Source organism: Anopheles coluzzii, chromosome 2 (genome assembly GCF_943734685.1).
Source record: "Anopheles coluzzii chromosome 2, AcolN3, whole genome shotgun sequence".
Taxonomy (NCBI): domain Eukaryota; kingdom Metazoa; phylum Arthropoda; class Insecta; order Diptera; family Culicidae; genus Anopheles; species Anopheles coluzzii.
This window is the reverse complement of record NC_064670.1, coordinates 48,229,795-48,256,823: the sequence shown is the minus strand read 5'-3', so window position 1 is coordinate 48,256,823 and position 27,029 is coordinate 48,229,795. Positions and strand designations below refer to the sequence as shown.

Genomic DNA, 27,029 nt, shown 5'->3' with positions numbered 1-27,029 from the left:
TTAGCTAAATTTTGACAGCTCGTGTGCTTCGTTTTCTTCTTTCCAAATTGGAATAGAGATGGAACGGGAACCGTAAAAAAACTGGCAACACTGCTTGTAATAGCTTTGGTTTAAAAAAAGTAATTTCATGCAAAAAATAATTTTGTTATGGAATTAACGTGTTCTAATTTGAGTTTGTATATTAGTTATGAGTTTTGCTAAACTTCCTCCTGGTAGAATTTAGAAAAATTTAAACATCGAAACAAATTGAACGAAACAGTTTTAACGAAGCTTTTTGATGACAGCACACAGCTGACATACTTCGCTGTAAACAGCATTGTTTACATCGCTTTCAACGCAGCCTACATTCACTCTTGCTCCCCTAAAGTTAGTTTTAGTTTTTTCTCATATTGCTTAAAAAAGGCTTCAGCTCCACGCAAATAGTTGCTTTGTTTGTAGTGTTTTTTATCTGCTAGCATTGGGTATGTAGTGCTAAATTGCCACCATCCTCGAATTTGCATCGCTGCTCTAAATGAAAGATGGATGGCTCCCAAGAGGTAAGCTCAATCAATACACTTTATTTAGTTGCTATCCTCACGACTACGACCTTTGCTTTTGCAGGAACTCAATTTAGAGTTTAATATCATCGATAACATCATTGAATCAGCTGTGGGCGATCTGCTGCTGAAGGACAATAATAGCGTCCACTATGAGTACAGTGCGCCTTTGCCACTGCTTCTACCATTGTGTCGCTTTTGTGCATGTGAAAACACTCAAATGATGCATATATCCGATGTGCATCAGCAAATAATTAACGATCTGCGAATACCCGGAATACACGAGACAAGCGTGTGCACCAACATCTGTGGCAGCTGCAACCGGTTTCTGGAGGAATTTTGCAAATTTCGTTCCGTTTGCGAGGAGGGCCAGAAGCGTTTGGCGACACTGTTGTCCGGTCGACACGTCGTATCGAACTATTTGAAACCGGAATTCACTAAAAGAGACTTGCTGCCTGCGCAGCTGAATGAACCGTTCGATCATAACATCCGATCGGAGCTCATGTTAAACTCCGTCGAAATTGTTCAAACCTCCGCATATGATGCGTCGGAAGCGGTAAAGGATGCTGTAAATTTGGATACAACTTGTAAACTATCGCCTTCTGTAGAGGACACATCTCCTATTACGTTACACATAGCTGTGATAGAACAACCGGACATTTCTGAACAAACAAATGGGGAGCCGGAACATTCGATAAATCAGGAAACAGGAGTTGAATCAAACCACTCATCTGAATGCGGTTCCGAGTTGCAAGAAACGCACGAATCTAACCATGTCCAAATATGTGAAGAAACCAACTTGAGCGAGTATTTTGAAAACGTGGAAAACATCAACAATGCCCAACGGTTCGATGCTGTGATAGAGGAAAAGTCGAACGACACGATCGTGAATCGAAAAAGATCACAAAAAACCGAAGCTCGCCGCCGCGTTGTGGACGGGCGGCTGGAATGGGTCTGCCTAGACTGCGAGCAGGTGTTTCCCAGCTGCCTTCAGCTAAAGAAGCATCGACGAAACTGTGAACTGGTGGGTAGCAAAACGTCCAAACGCTTCGCAACACTTGGCTGTGATATTTGTGGCGAAACCATGTCCACGGAATCGGCGCTGACTATGCACAAGCGCAAGCATGAAACGAAGGTAAAACGTCCGCCCGCATTAAAACCCCTTCCCTCTCCCAATTTGGAACCCATCTTTTGCGATGTGTGTGGTCACGCGAGCAAATCGAAACGCGCGCTTCGGCTGCATCGAATTACCCACAGCAACGACAAGCAGGTGGAGTGTCATGTTTGCGGCAAACGGTTCAAGCGACGCCGCACACTCCGCATCCATCTGGAAGGCCACTCGGGACAAAAGTACGAATGTGAAGTGTGTGGCAAACAATTCCTAACCACCGTCACCCTACGGAACCACGCAAAAACGCACAGGAACAGTGATGCAATGCACGAATGCACCGTGTGCCAGCGACCGTTTGCGCATCCGAATCAGCTACAGAAACACATGATGACGCATACGGGCGAGTATCCTTACGTGTGCGAAATTTGCAATGCAATGTTTCGCACACTCGGGCGGTACAATCGGCATATGCAGAGGGGACACGTGCTGCCAGAGAGCTTGAATGTAATCGAGCAGACAGAGACGAACAGTTGGGACGATTTGATCGAGTACCAGCCGGAGTCAATGCTGAGTGACACGTTGGACGAGACACGGTCGGAAGTGATGCTGGGGATGGGCGAGTCATCGAGCGACACGTCCTTGCCGGATGTGCTAAGCAACTATGCATCGGATCATCAGCCGTTCGATCAAGCTCCGGGAGAGTTTGCAGTGCAACGCGTTGAGCCGATTTATGCCTTCATCGATTGCAACTAATCATTTGCAAGTGTATCGGCAAGTATCGGCGAAAAGACCTAAATGAACGCTAGTAAAAACCTAATTACTCTGTGGTCGGTGATATAATGGATAATAACTGTAGAAACTACACGATTGCGATCATCGAAGATCAATTAGTTAATGTTCTTCGAAATCAAAAGCGAGAGGGAAAAAGGGGTTATTGATAGTTATACGATGTTAAAAGGGAGATTGTTTCTTTATACCAATTTCCTGTCAAGTTTTCAAACATTCACATTAGTGTAAAAGGAAAAACGTGTTTCACTTTTTGTTTAAAATGATACATTTCGTCAGTGGTTTTATTAGTTTCTTTTAAAACAGACACTATAATTTATGTACAAAATCAAATAAAATTATGCCCTTATGAAAACACAATGAAAACAATGATCCGTCTGTTTTGCCTTTTTAGCAAATCTTATACAGCTTTCGAAAATGCTCCAAATAACTTAAGCCTAATGAGATTTTTCTTTCAAAGTGTGTTGTTCCTTTGTCCTATATAACCTTTTTGTTTCGTTTTTGTTTCTGTATCGCTGTGTTTTTCTCGTTCTTCTGTTGTTAGTAACTCGGTGCCACGGCACTATCTTTTGATTGAAAAAAATGGTGAGCTTTACATTTATACGGTGATAGATTTACTGTTTTGCTAGAGATTCTTTCATAGTTTAACATTCGTTTGTAGCATTTGTGGTGTAACAGTGTTGCTCTGTTGTGAAGGAGTTCGGGGTCGATTCGTTATTTGAAGTTCCGAGCAGCCGCCGAAGTGTGAAGGCTGTTTTAAAAGCTTTACTGTTCGGGTTTTGTGTCGTTTGCTATCCATGCCTATCAGAAATACACACATAGAGAACAGGTTTCGTGTACTTATGATAAGTTATGTAGTGTTATCTTGACACTCTCTCACTTAGCGATACTTAAAGTTTATCCATTCACATGCAGTTATGCCTTATCCCTGGCTTGGCAAAGGGCGCTATCAATCGCTCCTTTCACCATTTATAGTGGTAGTTTGCCTTAGTCCCAAAAGTCGATCCATGTACAGAGCGTGTAATGATACATTTATAGCATCCATCATCCCGTTCCTCTTCCCATCCTATGTACACCGTCATCCTTCCTGTGCGTATGACTCTTACACGTGTTCCGTCCCTTATACAGTAATCTCTACATTGCAAACCTATAGAAAGAACAACATCGCATTAAAAGCAAACTCACACACTCTTTCGCACACAGTAGGTGTAGCAGTAGTACTGGCCAGTTGAATTCTGCTGCCTCTACCGGGGTCTCGACCCTCTCAGCACAGCACATCACACATCAGACTTAAGATTTCTTTTCTCATTTAATGCCTCTCCAAATAGTCTACAATAGATCACTTTGGCGTAAAGGTGTGGGCCAAAGTTTGGGGCCAAGCACAATTTTACTACTCTAGGACGTTGGTCATACCCCAACAAATGCGTACCCCCTTCTCCGTTACCGTATTCTACCGTGTCTGGCCCTGTGTTTGGATTCGCTAACACGCCACCATCGTCTTTGTTCTGTTTTCGATCCTTGACAATCTTACACGCATATACGTACGGCTAGTAAAGATCTGCTAATGCCACTGTATTGATTTATCTACAACTCATCTCATGATTTGCATGAGTCCTGCGAGAATACTGCCGCACACAATCCTGTCCTCGAGTCAGTGTCATTGATCGAGCGAGTACGAAGGGAAGATTTTTTTTTTTATAAATGCTTCTCCAATCTCTTCTTTAGCCCCAAAGCTTAAAATCGGACTTATCTAAAACTTATCGAACGCTAGCCAACCGTGTAAGAGTAATCTGACACCGGTCGACAACCTAGCCTGTGTACAAAATAATGTTTAAAAACTGAACAAAAACACAATTTGTTAAAATTGTAAAACGAAATCCTCCGACAATGATCTGGTTTGACTAGTTCGCACTGTACGAAGCGCAGGGGCATCCGCATCCGACACCGATTTGGACCTCAAATGGCAGGTGGTCTTCATGGGTTTAGCCGCCGCCACAAACGCTATTGGTGGGTTGTACGAGGGAGACATGAGCAGGAACACGGTTGGAACAGAAGTCTTTGGAAAACGTAGAGTCTCTGTTGCGTAGCGGCTAAACCACGAGGTCCATTGGCCACACTGACGCCACCTTACACCATGGTGACGTTGCGCCGCTTCTTCGTGTCCGTGCCGCTGATCGTCGACCCACCGTTCGGTATCGGGCCGAGGCCACTGTTCACCGAGCTTACCGAGGAACCGTGGCTCTGGCCGTACACGTACGAGGTCGTATTGCCGATGGCCGCACCACTCACACCAACGCTCGGGCTGGTGGTGTAGATCGGTAGCGGTGGCACCGGCGGCGAACCGTTCTCGTTCAGATGGTTGTTGTTCAGCAGCGACATCTGATCCGTGCCCGGCTGTCCCATCAGGTGTGCGGCGTGCTGCGGGTGAAGCTGCTGGCCCGGCTGGCCCGGATTGTAGTACGACGGCTGCTGCACGTTGTTGTCGATCAGATCGTCGATGAGCGTCGGGCTGTGGCGCCGCTGGTGCTGCTGCTCGTGCTCCTGCAGCAGCTGCGACGCGGACCAGGACTCGTACGGGCTGAGCGTGCGGCCACCGACCATGATCGTGCCCGCGTTCGGGTTGTACGTGCGCGTCAGCGTCGTGTTGTTCGAGGTGGTGGAAATGATGCTCACGCTGCAGTTGTTGTTGTTGTTGTTCGGACCGATCGTTCCGTTGGCGATGGGGCCACCGTGGCCCGGCATGATGAATGACTGCGTGTCGATGATGTGCTGCTGCTGCTTCAGCTCCTCGATCAGCTGCTGCTCCATCGGGTGCGTCGGGGGACCCATGTTGATGACGGCACTGTACCGCTTCTTGGCCAGCAGCACGTCGTCGTCGATGTTGTAGATGGTCGGGATGCCCACGGTCTGATGATCGCCCAGCCCCATATCGTACGAGTTGGACTGCGGAAGGGTCGTCTGCCCGCCGTGGCTGGCGGTTTGGTGGTTGGGCGAGGACGAGGACGATGTGGTCGAGTTGGAGGAAGGCGACGAACCGTTGCCAGCCGCCGTCACGATCACGCTGTGGCTCGTGGTGAGCTTCGTGTCGCTCTTGAACGACTTGATCGGTTTCTTCTGCTCGTCGTCGTGCGTGTCGTGCCGCTTCTTGATCACACAGAACCAGCAGTAGATGAAGATGAGCGCGAACAGCAGTATGATGCCGGCAATGATGGGCAGCAGCAGCTCCGGCCCGAGGTCCATGCTTTTGGCGATGCGCGGTATGATGTCCATGCTGTCGTCGCCTCCGTTCTTTGCGATGCCGTCGTACGACGACCAGATCGAGTCGTAGCTCTCCGTGCCGCCCGTGCTGGACGGTGGGAAGAGCGTCGTGGGCTTCGGTTTCGTCACAAACGCGCGCACATAGTTCGAGATCGGTCCGGGTTCGGCATCCTTGGTGAGCGTTGCGTACGGCCGCACCGCAAAGTACAGGATCTGGCCGAACAGATGCGGCTCGTGCGTGATGTTCATCGTGAATTCGCTGCCCTCGCCGATCGAAAACGTAAACGGCGAGTCATGGTGCCACAGTACGGCGGCTGTGTCGAAGTTATCCACAATGTCCTTGATCGTGGTCGCATACTTCACCTCGTACCGGGCCACATTCTTGCCGCCCATGTCCGGCGAGGTCCAGCTGAGGCGCACCTTCATGCCCTCCACATCCGCGCTGAGATCGCTGATGCGCCCGACCGGGATCTTGGCCGCGTTGATCAGATCCGCCTGGCTGACGAACACCGTCATCGGCGGCAGGATGCGCTCGAACGAATCCAGCGACTGTTTCTGGGGAATGGGCACCGAACTACCGCAGCAACGTCCCGGTTGCGTGCTGGACGTTGTGGCTATAGTGGATAGGAAGAGAGTATTGTTTAGCTTGATTGTGAACTAACAGGGAAGAAAGGCGAAAGAAACACTTACTGTAACTGGCACCATCCGCTAGCGTGTAGGCCGTGTTGCCGCGATCGCTGACCGTCACCTCCAGCTGGTACGTGCCCGGGCCGCCGAACTCGTCCGCATTGAAGTAGCGCGAGTATACGCCATCGCCCTTGGTGATGTCCGGATCGCCCGCACCCGTGTCGAGCAGCAGGAATCGTTCGTCGCTCTGCACGGTCGGTTCGCGGAAGCGTTCGCAGACGCGCTCCAGCCGGGTTACGGTGACCTCCACCTGTGCCGACACGACCGGCAGATCGCCCTTCTTCACCTCCGCGAACAGCACGATCGGTCCGCCGGCCTTGCTGCGGTGGACCCAGGCCCGGGCCGCTATGACCGGCGCGTACCTGGAGCGCGGCGTAGCGATCACCTGCACGTAGTGCGGCTGCGGATTGCCCTGGAAGCGCTCGATCGAGTAGTTCCAGATGCCGGTCTCGTTGATCGTGGACAGGAGCGACAGCTGCCGCACCGAAGCGCGCGCATCACTCATCGAGGAGTAGACGATGCCGTTCGGGTTGGTCAGCCGCACGTTCGATACGAGCGGGTTCTCCGAGTTGTGCACGTAGATGAAGAACTCAGCCGGCGGGCCCATGAACGGGTCGAGCATAAAGTTGCCAGTGACGGTGCGGCTGCTGCGCTGCGAGTTCGTTTCACCCACCGAATCGACCAGCACGCGGCGGAAGATCTCGACCGGGAACTCGTTCCGGTTGCCCTCGTAGTACAGCTTGCCGATGTTGTACAGTGCGTTCGACAGCTCGAAGTACGTGGTGACGAGCGATTTCTCCGAATTGTCGCGACACTCGAACACGGAGTAGGCGCTGCCGCCCGTCTCGTGCGCCAGCGGATCCAGCGGGCGGCGCGGCTCCACGATCGGGTAGTTGATGGTGGCGATCCGTATCTTGGATGCGCGCGCCGAGCGTGCGAGCGACTCGTGCTCGATGTCCATGCCGGGCGCGATCACCAGTATGATCGAGTTGGCCGGCCCGTGGTGGCGCGTCTGCTCGTTCAGCATGTGGATCGCGTCCGAGATGCCGCAGCTCAGGCAGGTCGGCCGGTTCAGGTCGCTCGAGGTGTACGGGATGAAGGACGCGATGCGGTCCTTGTTCTTCTCAATCTGCAGCGACGTGATCGGCAGCATGTCGTACGTGGCCGTATCGTTCGCGAGCGCAATACCGATCTCGGTCTTGGTCGCGGGCAGATCGTACACGATCCACTTCCGGATGGCGCGTCGCAGGAAGCTCCACGTTTCCCGCTCGCGCATCACGAATGTCTGCCCGATCACGATGACGTAGCGGGTCAGCTTGCGCGACTTGTAGCTAAACTTGGGCACGGTGTTGATGATGACCGACGGGTTAAACTCCATCTGGTTTTGGGGCGCGAAGTCCGAATGCTTCAGTATGACGTCGTACGTGCTGCGCCGATCGCACATCTGGTTGTGCTTGGTCGGTGCGTACCGGTTGTGCGTGCCCTCGTCGCAGAACATGGTGACGCTTTTCGACTCGGCCGCGAACATGATGCTGGTGCGCGCGTTCGGATCCAGCACGCGGCTAATGTTGTACGGCACCGGGCCGGGCGAGGCCGGGCTGCCGCACAGACCCTCGTCGTTGACCGGCGCGTCCGAGCAACCGGTCAGCTTGACCCGATGCTCGTCGTTGATGTAGCAGCGCGGATAGACCGGATCGCGATCGTACCCGATCTCGTCGAACACGCCGTACCGGTACTTGGCCCACTCGCGGATAAACTCGCGCCAGATCGTCTCCCGGCCCAGTATCTCCGGATCGATGTAGATCTGCTCGCCCGACTCGCCGCACCCGGCGTACTGCTGCGTCCAGATCGACGGTTCGGCCTTGGTGTGCGGCCGGATCGTGACGTCCGCCGTCTCGCCGCTCGCGGAGGTGCGCGTCTGGTTGTACGGGATGCACGACTGCGGCCAGTGGTTCGGCAGTATGACCGACACCTCGCCGAAGTACACCCGACTGTCGAGTGCATTGAAGAGGTACTGCGATGCGGAGGTGAGCATAATCTGCAACGATAAGGTAAGCAATAGGAATGGGTTTTTAGCCTTCAATGTGATGAGGAATGTGATCAACAAACAAATTGTGTGTGTACATGTGTGTGTGTGTGATTTTTCAAAGCTAGAAATCTGTCCTCAATTACAACGTGGGTCGATCATCCGTTCGTCTTCAGACGGTCGTTGAAATCCCTTCCCACTCTGCAAAGGCCTAGCTCACAAACCGTCGCTCGAGGCCAAACGTGCCTACGATCGGGCCCATGTTCGATGACCGACATTTGACCAGCCGCGTCGCTCCCATGCATCTCACTCCCCAGCAGCGCTAGAAGCAGCGTTGGGCAATGGTAATTGTGCGAACATTTCATAATGACCTTCCCCACACCGAAATGGATATGAATTCGTCGCTTTTTCACTTTCGTTTGGGCCGATCATCATCATCATCATCATCTGTGCTGTGTGAAAGCAACAACAACAAAAAAGTCCATGATCGATTGGATGAGTACAACACGAAGCACGGCATGGCCCCGGGGCGGATGGAATGCTTCGCTAATGGTCGCACCATTAGTCGATGACACATCTTCACTGCACGCCGCGCACCGACACCGTTTGACCGGAATGGAAAGTGAGGCCGGCCTTTTTCGAGCCATCGTGGGCCATCGATCGGGCCGTGATCGTCTCTAAAGCTACGCAAATCACGCGTGGGGTCAGGATCGGATTCTGGCGGCCTACGGTCTCGAGATGCGTGTGTGCGTGACTCTTGCGTAAGGGTATCTTAAATCTTAATTATTCATGCACTGCCCTCCCACTGCACACACACACACCCTGGGAGCTCAAATAAACCTTCGATGAGCGACAGGTGGCCCGCTTTGGAGCTTTTTGTGTGTGCCTTTTGACAAGCCTTTCGCGCCGGTTGTGCCTTTCCTTTTTCCGGCTGGTGTTTTGCACTTGGTCTCACACGGACTCATCTGCTCCTGGCGACTTCGAACGGTCCGGGACACGGCGCATGTTTGCATGAATCTTTCGTTACGCCCCGCTCCAGGTGGCACGCGGTCTTAATGTGCATTAAATTTACCTTTGTTTCTCTTTGCGCTCGAGTTTGTTTTTTTTTGTTATTGTTGTTTGTTTCGAATGTTTTGTTTGCAGCCGACGAAACCGTGATTATGGGATCCGCTGCCCGATACGGCGCTGCCAGTGATCTCGTACGCGAACGAGTTGCATCTGCAAACGTGATGCCGAGCGGATGCAGCTGCCCTTGCTGGCACGATTGCAACAAATTCGTTTCCCATCTACCTTCCCTCGATAGCGCTAGAGCGCTGCCATTACCCATGCAAGGCTGTAATCTTCCGCGGACAACGTTTGCCTCCGGAGACAAATTGACAGCCGTCGTAGGAACAGCGGCAGCAGCAGCAGCAGCAGCATCTGCCATAGTCACCCAGTGCAAAGGAGTCCCCCGTCTAATGGCGTGCGACCTTTCTAAGTCCTGATTTTAGTCTCGTGATCGTTACCACCGACAATACCGACCGTTTGCACCCTGCCCTCCTTTCCCAAACGCGCAGCGCAATGGTAAAAACCCCCCCGACCATCTTCGCGACTCTAGCGCCCGAGGATTGCCTTTTAAATTGAAAAGGGCATTCATCATTCGCTGGCCCGGTGAAGCGAAGAAGCGCTCGATGGCGCAAAACTTGTTTCGGCCTGCCTGCGCTAAAGCCCGCACTCACGAAGTCGCTGTCAGGCGGGAGATAAATAAGCGGGAGAGCCTGCACGCGGCTCGGTTGCGGTGGCGAGCTTTTGGGGCCGGTGTAACCACCGCAAACGAGACAGTTTCCCAGCGCGGGCTTCTCAAGCACTGCGACTCTGTCACTTCTGGCGCTTGAGTACGATCGCTGGCTAAGCGGTTTTGCGCAAAAAAAAAAACGGCGAGGAGAGGAAAAACCAACCGTGAGGCTGGGCGGTGTTGTGGGGGAATTTATTATATTTCAGCCGATTTGGAATAGGCCAACTGTTACCCGGAGGCAAACTGAAGGCGTTTAGATGGTGGAAGGAAAAAAAGACAATCCTTTCAGTGGGATGCTTTACTTGTCGTTGGTGGAGAGTGGAATAGAGGGATAGTGCATCGTGGGGAAAGTAAATTTCCCTTCCACTCCATTAGCAATGCCTGTCTCCGGCATCGAAGATGACAACGGGCCCGCCGAAACGTGACCCTTGAGAATGTAAAGCAGCTAGGACCCAGATTGACTTATGCCTCCTACTTTCTACCTATTCGTTCCATCTCGTTTAATTCAACAAATACAAAATAAAAAAAAAAAACCTCCCGATCATGGGACATGGGAAGAAACATGAAAAAAATAACAAAAAAGGGTCCCTCTTTACTGAAAGGTTGCAGAGGTTCCTCTCTTGACCACCTGTTGATGTTTTGTGTTGATATGCGCGGGAGCGCGCGCGCAACACACAAACACAAGAAGATGGGTCTGTTTGAGTTAACGCTCAAAGCGCTTTGATTCCAAAAGTCAGGGTGCACACTGGGCCCACGATAGAACCCAAATCGATGTAAACCGTGCTTGAACTTTCGAGTGGGGCCACAAAAAGGGCAGACACGTAGAAAAACAAAAACAAAATTAATAAACGCAGCAGCAGCACCAGCAGCCGTACGCGCAAGACGTGCCGCAAAAGGTAGCAAACAAACCGATGGTAAACGAAGGGAGGAAAAACAAGCTTTCAGAACCTCCGTGGCAATTGTGCGTGCTTTTGGGGGAGGCAGCAAGGGTACGTTTGTGTGGTTTATGATGATTTTTGTCTTTGCGTTTCTTCCCTTCTTTTCTATTTGTATACCATTTTGTCCCTTCGAAAGGAAGCCTCCAACCGAACGAGTTGAGTATGACTAGAGAGAGAGAGAGAGAAAAAAAAAAATCAAATCCAATTCGAATTGTAATGGGGCTTGCGAGAGCTGTTTGCGGTGCGGTTCTGGTAGGGCAGGAGCAGCAGCAGCAGCACCAAAACAAATGCCATCGCGGTGAACGCGCGCGCGATGTAACACGCGTCCGGTGGGCGAACAGGGTGGTGGGTCGGTGGAACATAATGCAAATTGAGCAAAATTCAATCAAGCGCAGCTCCACTGGTGAGCGGGTAAGAAGAGCCAGGGCCACTACCGTCACCGGTTGATTACAAAATGCCGTACCCGGGAGTACGGCGTACGGTGGCGTAAATGCATGGCAGATCGGGCGAACGAACCGAGATTCAATCAATGAATGATTAGGCAGACGGCTCTCGCGCAAGATGGTGAGACGATGGAGGTGATTATACAAAAGGGGTTGGGTAGAGAGCGGTAGCGCGGCGGTTGCGAGCGGAATTCCAACCACCGCCAGATGGTCATCGAATGGGAGAATCGAAGACGCGAACAGAAAAGCGTTATAAAAACTTGCTCCCGCAGAGGCAACTCCGTGGCACTGGAGGAGCAGGCGGTGGAAGACGCATTCGAGTGCCCTCGTGGTGAGGTATGGTAGCCGAAGCATTTAAACATAATTCCACCATGCGAGAAATAAAATATGAAACAAAACCTACACACGGAACGATCGACGAACCGGTGCTGCAACAAACCACGATCGATCGATCAGCAATTCCGATACAAAAAAAAAACAACAACAAAAAAGACACGGCCAAATGGCAAACTGGAGAGCACCACTTGCGCTTTAGCCACTCTAGGCACTGTGGTGCTCCCTTCGCCAAGTCGAACGGGCACCCGAGAACGTGCTTGTGGCCGCGCCGCTGGGCTGAAGATGCCGCGCCGGGACCACGGATTTTCTCACGCTTTCGTTGCCGCGAATCGATTCACCGTTGCGACGATCTGCCGACTTATGTGGCAGAAGTGCGGGTAAGCTGCACAGCTTTTACCCACACGGAACACGGTGACATTTTTCTTCAAGCACGCAAATAATGGTAACGCTACACGATCGAAGCATTATCGAATTTCGGTCCGCTTGGGTCGTTTTTGTATTGCGCTCGGTTTGTGTAACATGATGCTAGGCAAAGAGGAAAAAAACTCAAACACACACACACCCATACGCAACCTCTTTCACCCACATAGAGTGCAGGTTGAAAGTGAAAAGTTGGCTTTTCTTCGACTGACTGTTTGATGATTTGTTTTGTTTCCCATGTTTTGGGCGCGCTGCTACGATTCGTCCTAGCCGGATGTGCCTCACCTATTAGAAGGTTGATCGGTTTTACGCTTTTCTTCGCTCGGTTGATCGATTTTACGGACGATCCAGCAGGGACGACAGGTAGACAAACCTCATCCCACAACGGTCCGGTTCAAACCAACAGAGCAAACGGTCCGGCACCGACAAAAGAAAGGTTTGATCTTTTTTTCATCTCTTTCTTAAATGCAATCTTTCGGGGACAGTTGTTTACAAATATTTATCTTTTCTTTCGGTGCTTTCGGTCCCCTCTCTCACCCGCAACTCAAACACAATTATTGCTTTGTAGATGGGTGCGCTTTTTTATGTTGGGATTTATGGATGATTTTTTGTTGTCGGGAAGAAAAGTTAGAAAATTAATCTACTAGCTGTGTGAGAATATTTTTTATACGAAATTGCATTAGTTTTGAGTATTGATTGCAATATGAGAAACCATCTATCTTCCCATTTGGATCATGAGCATTAGCAACTGCACAGTAATGGATGAAGTTATCTCACCCACCTTCGGTGCCTTAAGCATTTTACGTAAATACTCCAGGTAGTCGTTTCCTCAGCAGTTCTATTGCTCATGCAGCAGCCCTTTCCCAGAATGCATCAGCCGTAGCGGTGCAAATCGGAATGCATCTTCGCCGACGAACGGCCGTGTTAAAGCGAAAGCTCAGTCAATTAGCACACGTTTGGGCCGCGAAACTCTCGCCCAAGGAGAGTGGTGTTTGGGGCGCAAAACTACAATCACCATTCGGAATTCTTGCCGTGGTGGGATTCCGGGATGCCTAAGGGATGATACAACACATCATGATTTGGCGCTCACCGTTGTGTTGGAGCGCGGGGAGCATTTTTTGCTGTTCTTGTTCTCCCCCCTGGTTTTAACTCGCGGGAATTTTGGTTGGCTGCAAACTTTCATTTTCGGTTCGGTGGCAGCCAACCAAAACTACAGTCCTGTGTGCAAATCCTTGAAAAAGCGGCACCGGATTCGCGGAAACTCCTTTAGAGCCTCCGCTGCCCCGAGCCGATCGATTGCTGGTATCAGGAAATTGTAAAGACAAAAGGCACAGAAAAAAACTCCGGTAGCGCGCTGGTCAGCCACCAATCAGCGGCTAATTGGAAACAAAATCGTTGCCAATATATCGGCCGAAGATAAATGGATTTCTGCGGAACTATTTGTTCGGTATCCCCGTATTCGCAAAACAATTCTAATTAGATGGAATGCGACAAGGATATTCTACCATCAAGGTTCAATGTGTAGGCAATTGGAGACGATTAATGGTTTGATTCATCGGGGTCCTGATTTGTCGGCTGGCATGAATTGTGCGAGTCATCGTTCGGAAAGTCCCGGTATGTCGGTGAGATCTGGTTCACGGAATTGCCAGCACCAGTAATGGCATACTAGAGGTAAGATAGTTAGACTTCGGGCAAATGTTTGAGTTGGACCGGTCTGGCAAAAAAAAAAAATGAAACCGTCCTGACCGAGCCCACGTTCCCTTCACTCTTCCCATCGGTCGAATGAGTGGGCTTTTAAAAACTCGTTAAAAACTTCACACACTAAATTATACGGCAAGGTGCGGTCGCTCGGCGTACAGGCGCGAGATTCGTTTTGTTTTACAGCGCTTGGTTGTGTTTCGAAGGAAGCGTATCTAAAACTTTCCGCCCGACTTGGGACAAGAAGCGCCTTCTCGGCACGGGTTTGATGTGCGTGCGAAGAAAAAACAAAACATGCAAATTTACGGAGCGAGTCTCAGAATCGCGCTAGCTACGCTGCACCTGCCCCTGGAGCGGAGCCGTACGGAGAACTTTCGCATGTTTTCACAGCCGCGCACAGTCGTATGCACTTTGCACCTGATTAGCACGAAAGCTCGCGAGAAGCTGATGTGAAAGTGCTGCTGTGATGGCGCGTTATAGCTTCGTTCTGCCAAGCGAACTGAGTTGATCGCGCCCCAAATGGTGGAACGACTCAAACACCGTGAACCGTGATGCTGTGCACACTTTAACAAACTTTAATTTATATCGTCTTTGCACGGCAGAAGAAGAAAGCAAGCGCTACACTCCCATTTGAGCCCGCTGGGTGATTTTCGTTCGAACAACCTCTAATTTGGGCGAACGGTCGTTAAAACACAATTCGTCGCTTTTCCCATCTCAAAGCCGGCTTGCCGGGAAGCTCGTAAAGTCATCATCTTCGATCGGAAGACAAACACGCACCGCGACGCCCCATTCCACCTGTTCCAGCGCCTTAGGTTGGGTGAAATAAAATCACGTGTAATTGACAGTTTTATCGACGCTAAGGTGACGCTTCGGCTCTTTCCCAGCACCGAATTGATACATTAAGTTCGCGCGCTTTGCGGTCATTTCAGCCGAACGGTCGGCGGCCGGGAAAGACGAGAGTTCGCTATATCCCGTGAGACCGTCGCTGGCACGTGCTTTGCACGCTGGGATTGGTTCGTAAATTTTGTTTACACATCCGGTGTTTCAGCATTCTTTTTTTTGCTCTTTGCTTTTTTCCCCACAAGAGATTCTCCACCAAAAAGTGCTCAAGTTCATTTCGCGTGGAGTAAGCTCGAGTAGTGATGCCACCGAGGGAGAAAATCGAAACCGTGGGGTCTGACAAGCAAATTCCCTAGCCCGGGCGGAATCGTCTAGAATGGAATGTTTCGTCCCCCCTCGTGAAACCGAAACGCTGGCCGCGGCAGCATTTAAAGTTAGATTACGAACCATTAAAGCGCAATATTGCCGGGTAATCTTGGGGTTCGCGTTCTCGATCCCGCGCATTTCGGTGCTGCCCGGCGGGGCCCGTGTGCCTGCCTACGAGCTTTTGCGTCGTCGTTCGTGGCCTGCAGCGGGAGCAATCTCGTGGACTCGATGGGATTTTATTTTCGAGCGAAGGTCGTGAAGGGTGCTGGCCACCTTCTCCTCACGAATGCCTCCTGGGGGTGTCTTATCGCAATGGTAAAGAGCCCTTCGGAGGGACAGGACAGGCGGAAAGAAACAGATCACGCACAATATCTTTTTAAAAACAGTCTCATCGTTTCTGCCTCTCGCGTCCATTAGTGGCCGCGACTTGACAGCGAACGGTCAGTTTGAAGTTTTCCGTCCGTTTCGTGACGGGGAGGTACCAATGTTGGGTGCGAATGAAATAAATTTAACCGAAAAAAAAAATGACGCTGGTAGATTTATCTATCGTCTTCCCCTCGCTTTCTTTGGGGGGCAAGTTTGATAGGTTTCAGGGAGACGAGGGCCATGAAACAGGGTGAGGGTACATGTGCGTTAAGTGCTCGCGGTCGGTCGGTGTGGGTCGATTCGTTTAGTTTTCTTTTAAATTTAATTAAAACTACCATCCCCTCCGTCCGTCCAGCACTCGGCATACGGTCTCTGTCTCTCTCTCTCGCCGCCATGAGAGCCTCCAAGAGGTCACGACGCCCGGAATCAACACCAACATCGAAGCCACGGAGGGCGGAGGAACAGGTTTCGTTCGGAAACGAAACATGCTAATGTACGGCAGAACGTGACTTCAAATCACGACAATTATTATTATTTCAGTTGTTTATTGCGCCCGCGGAGCAGATCGTCTTCAGGGCCCGCGTACCAGCAGCTTCCTTCAAACGCGCGTTCTTAACTGTTCTTTTTTTTCTTACTTGCTCACCGGGACATCTTCCCGGGGCCATCGGCATCATCACGATCCGACGTGCTCTCGCGAAACGGGGCGGCGGGCATCGCCACTGACAAGCGAAAACTTGCGGAGCTGATCAACGTGCGCGCTGCTGCGGTTGCGAACTTCCCTTCGCTGCCCTTTTCCGTGTGGGTCTGGCACGATTTCAAGGAGAAGGAGGATGACGACGACGACGACGACGACAGCAAGAATTTCACCTTTTGTGCAACAACAGCAGCTTCTTTTTCGGTCGGGCTGCTGCTGTAGCGGAGTTTGGCGGGTTTGTACCGTGCCAATGCAATTAGTGCGATACTATTCATCTTGCACAGCGGCAACGTCTTTTGCGTGACCGGCTTAAGCAAGTGTGCCCGCGGTGCGATACTGCACAAAATACGGGACGCTCTTATCCAGGGAATAAAAACACAACCAAAACCGTAGCTTTCAATCGCGAAGTAAACCACAAACATCCACTAACCGGGTGATCTTTGCCACGGTATTGAGGGGGAGAGCGGTGGGAGGGAAAGCCATAAAGTGTCTCCGAAACCAAAAAACAAAAAAAAAGCGGGAATGAAGCTTTCCAGCGTTTGCACTGCACAATGGCTCAACTGGCCAAATAATGTCGTCTGGATGAGCATCGTGCAGCGGAAGGAGGGGAATTTGTGCTTTATTTATTCTGGCGTTTGGCCATAAGCGACAAACGCCACCCATAAGCCAATTGCCTGGCCGATGGGTACGTACGACGATGCTGCTGCTGCTGTTTCGGCATGTTTATGCTGCCGTGTGTCCTGCTGGCTGGCTGGCGACTCTTCTTTATTTCGCGTCTGTTTGTTGTTCATCTCGCGAATGCGGGGCTGTGGATTATGAGTTATAATCTTTCCGCAGGCATTATAGTGCAAGTTTTGCGGGCATGTTTCCGGCGTTTCGAAGGGGGGAGGTTGTAGTCTGTTGTTTTTTTGTTTTTGCACGCGGGGAGGAATATTTGTTCATTTTTCGCGCACCACGTCCCGCTGTGTCACGCAGCGTAAAGAGCGAAAAAGTAAAGAACGACACAAAAAACAACAGCTACCCCAGAGTGGGAGGGGGAAAAGCTCGTTAAATTAGGTCGTATGTTAGCTTTTATGTTATTGCCGCCGGAAAGTGGACAGTGGACTACCCCGTAATATACTGCCGGCCGGAGAGCGCTTCGGGCACGCGGGCCTGATAATAAACTCTCCACATATTGCAGCAGCCATTGCCGCTGCGTACGGGAATTGATCTCCCGTTGGTTTGTATTTTTTTGTCTCCATTTAATGCCGTAATGTGAGCATCCATTAAAAGGCTCACAGGCAGTGGGATGTACGATTGCGTTTGGATCAAGAGCACTCCAAGACCAGAAACACAACACATACGCACAAGGAATGTCCCATAAAATGTTAAAATTCGGGTGCTGGAGGCCAGGAAGCGATGTAAGTGGATCAAATTTTATCGAAAAAAGGATGCATTTCTATCTTATCAATCAACATTGCCGCAGGATCTCAAACCTGTTGCTAAGGTTGTTTGTTATCTTTGTTGTTATTGTTGTTGTAGAAACGTTTGCGCCTCACCTGAAATAAAAAGAAAAGAGGAAATGTTATTAGCATTGCTTCACCACCCCAGAAATAAACCCAAAATCCCACACATGTAAACAAACAAGCGACGGGCTCGGAGGCTGGCAGGCAGGACGAAACAAATAGGAAGGAACGATCGCTTAGAACACAACCATCAGGGACAACAGCACGAAAAACTCCAATCGACGTCCGTCAGGCGATAGCATTTTCCGGGCAAACCGCAAGAATGGCAAAGTTCCGACCGTTGGGACTTAGAAGATGAATAACAATAAACAAGAAACACACACATACACACAAACAAGTGCGGGAAAAGAGGGACATAACGATGGTGGGGGCACTGTGGGAACTTCCCGTCAGGTTGGGCAAACATCCAACCCACCCCCGCAGCTAGCTTTTCCGAGATGCCACTAGCGCATCATCAGCAAAATGTACCTTCTACTTTGCCCTTTTTTTGCTCAAGAAAATGTCGCTCCCTTGAAGCCGCTCGCTGATACGCGATATTGAAATAAGCTGCGCAAGTATTGAAACAAGTGTGTGTCTCGGCATCGTGCGAAACCCCCCCCCCCCCTCGCATACAAGGGGACACAGAAAGCGGGAAGGAACCGGGTTAGAACGCGGCGCGGATCGTCGCTCGTCGGAAATCGCAATCTCGATTTGGCCCCGGGTGAAACATGCTTTCTGAATTTTAAAAGATATCCCACCGTGATTTTACGCTCCAACCGACGCCATTTTCGAGCGACGAGCGTGCGTGGCGCTGTGTGCCTTCGGGGGGTGTAGCACGACTTTCAATCGGTCGACTTTATAGCCGAGGACAGGCATCGGATCTTCCCGCCTTTGCGATGCGCCTGAGATTGCACTTGAAGGTGCGCTTGGCTGTTATTTTCTCTTTTTGGCTGTACTTCTGTTTCTTCTCTTGGCTATTTTGTTTCTATATACAGGGCTTTACTCCAACACAGCACACCGTAGCGAAAGGGACGGTGATGCCACCGCAACCCGGGCAAGCCTGATGCGCCGTTTGCATGTCTGTGCCGTGGTGTTCAGTTAGTTGGATTGTGGCTGATTGCATTTGGTGTAGCTTTGTTCGTTCGTTTCCTCCCAAGGTGTATGCTTATTACGCCGTTGTGCAGCGTCGCTATTTGCCGGGAGAATGTTTGCGAAAAAGGTCACTTGCCGGTTGACTGGACGCCTATCGGCGGGCGCCAAGTGTGGGATCACACTATGCAAACGCGTCTCCCACCCGCCACTAGCACAGGTATTGCACCCGGGAAAAGTTCGTTCCACCCGGCACGACTCACGTTGCTGTCCTTTGGTGCCGCATTTCAAGGGCTAATCCTAGACCGGCGACGATAATCGTCGTCACCCTAGGCGGAGAGTGGCATTTTTACGCGCGCGCGACTATCGTCCGCTGACCGGTCTCAGCCATGCACAATCATCGAGTGTCGGAAGCGGAAGAAAGGTCGGCGGGGTGGAGATGGGATGGCAAAAATAAACGGAACCTTGCCATAGCGCAGCAAAATCAATTTCCCAAGAAAGCACCAGAATCATTACGCTGTTTGCGCCGTGCCGTGCGCCTTGCAAGAACATTAGCGTCCTCCTGTGTGGGAAGCGTTACCGCTAAAAAGATGAGGGAGAGAGGGAGGATGAGGAAGAGGTCCGGGCAATCCCAAACCACTTCTTATTGCAGAGCTGCAGTGCTGCGAGGTACGAACGAGAGCAAAGAAAATTTGCATCATCATTTCCAATTCACCACAGTGCGCGGAAGGAAGTGTGGGGTGGGTGCCTCGGGGACACTGCAGCACTGCTTGCAGTGATGCTGCGGTGCACCAACACACACCGTATCGAAGGAAAAACAAATCCAACCAATGCGCTTTCGCGAAAACGGCGGAACGGGTGAGAATGCGAAAACTTGTCATCAACTTTCGCGCGCTCAAGCGCGCTCCCTTTTCCCATACTTTACACGCCGTTTCGCGCGACACGGTGTGGCGGGAAGCGTCGCAGCCATTATCGATACCGTAAATTACCGCAGCTAGTTAGTCTAGTGTCACTAGTGGCATCAAGCAGCGGAACACTGAGCTATGAGTTTCTGTTCCATCTCTTCCCGTCCGCGCGGCATGTTTCCAATTTATTGTTTATTTGCCCTGCACTGCAGCCCACTCCCGCGCATAAAGCCCTCTCGAACGCTCTGTGGTCTGTGATTGACAGTTGTGGACAGTGTTGTGCAAAAGAGTGCGAGAGAGGGTTCTGTTCTGCGGCTTTTATCGAAATTGATCCACACTAAAATAAATGCCCTGCCATCGATTGTCGCCTGGTTTCCGCCCGGCACCGACAAACCGAAGGCTCGATAAATCTGCCCGATCAACATCCCCCTTCGTTCAAAGCGGGTGGGAAAGCGGGACGGATCGACAACAGTGGATAACCGAGAAGTGTTCTTCGTCAGAATTCTCGGTGATTTATGCGCCCGAGCGCAATCGAATCAATCGAGAGCAAATATTTTCCATGCAGCAATGTGCGATGATGGCGTTATAATGTATATCGGGGAAGGGGTGAAATATTGTCATTCCATTACGCTAGGCTTAAAATCGGTCGGCAGAGACGAGGTGCGTTTTGGGTGCACTGGTAGTATGACCCGGTTTTTGTTCTGATTTGATCGATGCAATTGAGCGGTGCGAGGACTCCGAAATGTCAAAAAGGTTCCGCTCGTTGACGTTGGGTTTGACCCGTCATCGGTACCATTTCCATCCAGGCATGTCCAGAACCAAAGATTCTATAGCTCTGTCGATGACATTTTGCTCGTAGATACCTACATTGATCTTACGCTCTTTCAAGACTTGCGGTAAACGAACAGATTGCAATATTCCATTTTACATTTATTGAGATATTTCCAACCACTGCGCTGCGGGGGGAATAACGAAGACGACTGTTAACAGCGTCGATACCCATCGGCAAGGGATGTGGCCCCCCGCAGGTGAACGGATGGGCAACGTTTCTGTCCACACAACCCATTGGGCCGGCGAATGTGTGTTAGAACATTCCCGGTCTGAACAATCGCAATAAACTTCCGCTCCGGCAAGAGTCGGGGACTCTCACCGGCCAGGCCAGAGTGTCCGTGGTAAGCAAGTCCGGTCACGTCGGGAGTGCTGTTTTTCGACCGTTTTCCCACCCGAAAGAGCAAACGCCACCCAGTGCATTCGAAAGCACCCAGTGCACCGTGGAACCGTGTACAAAAGCTGCATTAGAAATGTCTCACTTGAATCGTTCGGTGGAGCCGGGAGGTCAAGTTTTAAAATTCCACCATCGTACCGGTGGCGATGTCTGATGCTGAGTGCAATTTCGAAGTGTTCAGGGAAATTGATTGGTATTCCGGCCGGGATATTTGCTAGTGGTACGGTACACGATCGGAGGGGGTACTGCCGGTTCTGCTGCTGCGAATTCAGTACATCTGCAGGAAGGAAGGCTGTCATTTAAAGGTGACGGTGTGGAAAAGTTTTCAGTTTTAACAGTTCGCTCCGTTGCTCAGTCCTCAGTCCGCTCCAATGGGGCAATCCATTGTGCTTCGTTTAGCTGCGATGGATTTTTCTCCGATGGTTGGCAAACGCCAGAGGACACAATACCCCCCCTTTTGCTCCAAGTTGCAGGTGGCAGAGTTCCGTGAAAGTTGAGGAGTTCTCAAACGACTCCCAGGTCCCGCACCGCCCGAACCGGAGTGTGTAAATATAGCATTTTAACGTTAATTAATTCAATTAAAGCATTGCTATGAATTCTTTTGTCAGTTTCGTCCTCGGTCGGTACTTGCGACCTGTGTACACCGGGACAAGTGGACGGCTTTCTCTACAGGGCGTGTTGGGGGTAGCCTGCAACGACAAAGCCGAACGTGGACGTGGAGGAAGATTTGCTCTGGCCCGTTGTCGTACGTTTATGATGGTTGGAACGGTTTTGGGGTGCTTTCCTAGTTTGTTCTACATTTCTTTGCGTTCCTTGCCCCCAAGCGGCAAGCGGGACGACATCATGATTCTCTGCTTTAATCCCATTTTATGACCATGTTTGTCTTTGCGTTTGTCTGTCGCCCGGTTTTTTGGCGCTCTAGGAGGCAAGGATGCTCTGTGGATGCTGAACTGTTTGTTGTCGTGTTGAGCAGTGAATATGTTTTTATTATGAAGTTGATTTGGTACATCCAGTGTGTGTGTGTGTGTGTTTGTGTGTGTGGCAGAGATTGGTGGTAAGCGGGGGGATGTTTTATCTGGCCGTGGTTCTTCGAGCACGAATTCTGGGGTGGAATCGTTAAGTGAGCTTTTTTATTTGACCATTAGCACCATCGGTCCGGGGCAAATCTGACGGGAGACGAGCTCTATTTTTTCCTCTCAACTTTCGTGTTCACCCCTTTTTCCATTTTATTGTAGGTTTGCAGTCGTCTCCTCGGGAATGTAGTCTTCTCCAACGTCTGACTGGCAAGTGAGTGAAAACATATCCAGTCGGAGCTCATAAAAAGTAAAGTCTAATCATAAAAGTAAACATTCTCCTCATCGTGGCCCATGGGACATGTATTCTAATTAGTGGTTTCACGACCCGAACTCCTTCTGTACGTGTGTCTGTGTTCACGTATGCGTTTCCTCATGGGAGCCTGCAAAACTTTGGAAGAGATCGCGTGGCATGATTATGCTGTCCGGGCGCTGGCTATGATTGCGCTCGACATAACAGTTGGCAGATGTGATGTCCGGTTGGCCGGATGGAGCGTTTTGCCGTGGTTTGCCCTGTTGAAGCTTCTTTTTTGTGCCGTTGGTAAAGTAAAGTAAAGTAGAAAAAACGGTAGTTTCAAGTTTCATAAGATTGCAGCACTTGCCTACTCCGATATCGTACAGCGGGGCGATCACTCCACGATGGGTAAACTGTTTAACCTCAAGAAATTCTAACCAGCGCAAGTGCGCACAATCTGGCGCAGTGACCAACTGTCGATGTAAGTATAGAAGCCCAATTTCATCAAATCGCTCGACGGATCGGCCCACGGGCTGGACCGTGGCTTTTCATATTCATAAACACGACACCTTACCTTACCGTCTTCGCTAGCTGTCAAGTGCGGGATCGACCATATGCTCACGTCGACGTTTGTGTAGTGAAGCCACATAAAAAAGCGTTCCATTCCGTCAAGAAACACGGAAGGGCAGTTGGAAGACGACGGTTCGAATCGGCCAGCTCAAGTCACGCCGAGCCGACAGGGACAAAAACACGAAACGATCAGGTTCCCGGCAGAACAGTAAACGGCCCATTTTCAACCCCAATGGTGGCCCCTGTTTGATCCGTATTCGTTTTATTTTATCCGTGCCTTGAGCAAGCGTGTAAAGAGATGCAGCTAAATCGTCTGTTCGTACCTGTTCGTCTTCCAAACACACGCCAAGATGATGCAGCATACCTGCAAGGGTAACTTAAGGTAGGCCAGCAATAGCCAGCGATTCGCTCCCGGGCACAACACACCGAAGAAAACGGCCCGAAAGGCATAATGGACCACGGGCAAGCATAAAGAACAATGAAAAAAAAATCTCATATTACCAACTAGGAAGCGGACGACTTTTAATGAATTATCGTTTTTAATATTAAACAAAAAAACTCAACTCAGCACTCAGGCCCGATGGGAATCCCGGTCCTGGGTTTGAACGGAAACTGATGCCGGCTAATAAGATCCTGTGAATTATGTGCCGTAGCGGAAACGGCTCTGAAGACAGCTCGGTAGCGTGAGAAGAAAGAATAACCCTTTCGGGAGTAGAACAACTGATAAAGCGAAGGAGTTGGCTGCTCGCGATGTCAGGCACCAAACGGTCCGGTTCTAGATAAGATTCGGCTTGAAACCAGTGCTATTAATGTTCAAGCAAAGCTCACACTTAAAACAGAGAAAAGATTACAATTCTCACCATACGAGAGATAAACAATATCGTCTCAAAAAGAATTAAGAAAAGCATTCCTAACAAAACGAGCCCCTCTAACCGTCCATCCGGCGTCAACGCGCCGACATTTGTAACCATCGTGTTATGACAAATTGTCCTCCCGAACCCATCGACCCCGACCTCCGGTTGATTTATGTCAACACACACAAACACATACACCGTACTTGGGTCAGCATTTGCGTGTAAAACGGCTACGTAATTAAAATGTTACACCATCGCCGAATCCGCGATTGCTTGCGATCCCTTTTGTGTGTGCAGGCAGATGAGTGGCGCATTAGTCCCGTGTCAAAGTGACCCTGTGCGTCTCCCTCCCTCGTTGCCCATAAAAAAAAGGTTAATGGGGTTGTCTTTGCGTTGCTCGTGGCCAGTGGATTGTCACCGTTTTGCATAAATAGCGCTTTTCGGGCGCGGTAGCGCTACCACTGCAAGGCTTCCCCATAGTATAGGCTGTAGCGTCTTTTAAAAGCCTGGCTAAGCCTGCCCTATTTGCTTAGGTACTACCTCTGACGGCTAATCTTTGCCGAAACCGCGCGGCTATTCGTAGAAGGAACTCCTTTCTACGGTCCCATCGGGTCAGTTCGCCTTCGCCTTGGAACCGTGGCATAGATTTGGAGCGGAACGAAAGCGCGGTCGGCCCAGTGGCGGACCAGGCCATCGTTTCACACAGGAAATTCAATTTAATTTCTCATATTTACACGCGGCTAATCTAATATTTATGTTTTTTTGTTGCTATTGGTGGTGGTGGTGCTGTGCGCCAGGGTCTCGTGCCGCAATGGAATGGGGCAGGAATGATCAGGTTAAATTAAGGTTCAGCCCACAGTCGTAAAGAACTTCCTTCGTCTTTTCGGTTAGGGCGGTTTCCCATTTCGAGGTACGCAAGGTACGCTGGAAAATGGGCCCCGTTACCGTCGGCTTTCTTTCTGTCCAGTTTGTGTGCTGCGTTATGTGTGTGCGGTGGTTTTGGTTGTGGCTGTCCGATAAGCATTCTAGCCATCCATCCATCAGGCACACCCGCCGTAGGACTGGCCCCTTCAACGGCAGCATCAGGATGTCCAAATCCTCTTCGATCGTCGTTGGTCGGAAGGTCTACCTTTACGATCGCCCGGACGCACACACACGAGAAAGTAGTTCTTTTACGGCGGATTTCCTTTAAATAGCCGCCGGGTGATAAGGAAAGGATTTTCCATCAGTGTTGCATCAGTGTCCAAGGGAGGTGTCGCGGGAGGCAACGTACAACGAACTGATACGCATCATTACTAAGTCTAGCTCGTATGTTATGGGAAAGTGAGAGCAAAGGCAAGGGATTTTATTTCGTTTTTCATTTCCCTGTTTTTGGGTGATCCGATTTAAAAAAATCCCGGCAAACCAATGCCAATGTTCGCTCACCGTGCGAGTATGATTGATGGATAAGGTATGCAGTTTGGAACGGTTTTTTGTTATATTCCTCATTTTGTGCAAAGAGACATAAAGGCAGGCAGGTAGAGCATCGGATCGGATTAGCTCATTTTTCCGTAACAACGCACTGAATGGGGCGCTTTGGGCAAAATAAGGAAAAGAATCGAAGGTATTGAATGATGGATCAAATCGATGCCCGAAAGGCACAAATAGAACTTGTATGAGAGCGGATTATGAGTTGAAAATACTTCACAATGGATTTGCTCGACTGGTACGGTCCTCGCTTACCTAACAATCACCACTCCGGAGAGAACATTCGATTTTTTGTTGTTGTGGAACTGTTGTCATAGCACAGCAAATCGTGAGAACATTTTTAGAACCTACTGCGCATAAAGCATCGTTATTGCTCGCAACATTAAAAGATGCAAACCAACCTCTGCTTCACGTGTCGTTTGCTAATTATTTCCTGGCATTTTTGTGTATTATCAATTATACCCAACCAACCCACCTTCGGTTGAAACGGTCTGCACAATCTTTCTTCCCGGGCCTGTCTGTTGAATGCTATTTTCATCGTACTTCACAACAAAAAAAAAATCACCCACGTTCAAAAGAGCAAGCAAGCTCGGTTCCGCCCGAACGAAGAAGCTCCAGCAAGCCCTTCATTTATATTTCCCTCAGAAGATGTGGCACCTGGGGCACGTGTGAAGGCTTGCCTACTGGGGCACCTGTGCTGGGCGCGTGTTGTGCCTCTGTTTGACTTTGATGGTAGTCGATATGATGAAAAAAAAAAACTGCAAAAAGGGCTCTGTTTGGAAAGATTCCTGTTTGAGGGTGAAAGTTTTGTACAAAGAATTTCCCAAGAGTGAATCCAATCTCGGGGCCGCGTTTTTGGCAAATTTATGATGTGCCGGTTAGTGACGGTGGGTCAGGGTGGGCCTGGTGGAAGGGAGGGGAAGGCTGTATGCTTCCAAAAATTGACACCCAGCTCGTCACGTCCCATGTGAACGGACGGCCCCGTCGGTACACATCGGAAAAGGGTGGAGGAGTCTTTAAAAAAAATCCTTGCGTGAAGATGAAATAAAAGTTCAGGATGTGAGGCACAAAGGACGCGTTCGAAATTTTCGATGAAGAAGTGCTTCCGTACCAGGAAGTTACGCGGGCGTATTTGTGCTGTGTTTGTGTGTGTGTGCTTACACATACGTAAGCGTAATTTATTACACCTGCGCCAGTCGTCGTCGTCGTCGTCGTCGCCGTCTACTGAAGACGTCCTTTATGAACGTTCGTATTGTTTATTGGTTTCCTTCCTGGTTGCGTCGTCTTCTGTATTGTTGTGCTCGTCTTTTTTTCAACCACCTCCATTCTTAAGACTCCCCGTTTGACTCAAAGAAGCCAACCAAAAAAAAATCAATATGAATGTTTCGATTACAGCAGCAAATCGAAACAGCGAAGAAGCCCACCGTAGAAGAACCAGTGAAAGAGTTTCGAGTGGGTTCGTTCCCTGCTAAGACTTTACCGGGGTATTGACTGAGCCTCAAAAGTTCTGCTGCCATGATGAACCAAAAACTCGCACACGTACAAGGTCTCGGAGCCGGTCGAATCCAAGGCATGCCAGACCAACGGACGCGGCAGGCGGGAAAAGATAGTGTTTCCGAAAGGAATCTCCCTTGGTCTTGCTAAGGTTTCGGCGTACTAGCAGAGCATTTCATGCTGCGTCGTTACGTTAGCTCCTCGGGCCGCCCCCTGTTTCTCCGTTCCGGCCAGCGAACGACACCGCACGTACGTAGAAGGCAAATGTGTATTTTCTGTAGTAGCATAAATATTCATATACAACCGTTTTCCATTTCTTAGACGAAACGGCATGGTCTATGATGGACCTACCGT

At 50.2% G+C, this 27,029-nt stretch overlaps 2 protein-coding genes across 2 annotated transcripts in view; one reads left to right on the top strand and one right to left on the bottom strand.

Annotated features, from left to right (window-relative positions):
- The first annotated feature begins 304 nt into the window (after positions 1-304).
- On the top strand, positions 305-3,531 carry LOC120948130 (zinc finger and SCAN domain-containing protein 31-like). Its single transcript, XM_040364134.2, has 2 exons — positions 305-536; positions 601-3,531. The coding sequence occupies exons 1-2, from the start codon at positions 519-521 to the stop codon at positions 2,398-2,400; spliced, it is 1,818 nt and encodes a 605-aa protein (XP_040220068.2). The 5' UTR covers positions 305-518; the 3' UTR covers positions 2,401-3,531.
- LOC120948128 (calcium-activated chloride channel regulator 1-like) overlaps positions 2,684-27,029 on the bottom strand; it is a 49,967-nt gene continuing 25,621 nt past the window's right edge. Inside the window, exons 2-3 of the mRNA XM_040364133.2 lie at positions 6,382-8,416; positions 2,684-6,305 (exon numbers count right to left, since the gene is read on the bottom strand). Of these exons, the coding sequence (XP_040220067.2) occupies positions 4,561-6,305; positions 6,382-8,416 (3,780 nt within the window). The 3' untranslated portion in view covers positions 2,684-4,560. The remainder of the gene's footprint in view (positions 6,306-6,381; positions 8,417-27,029) is intronic.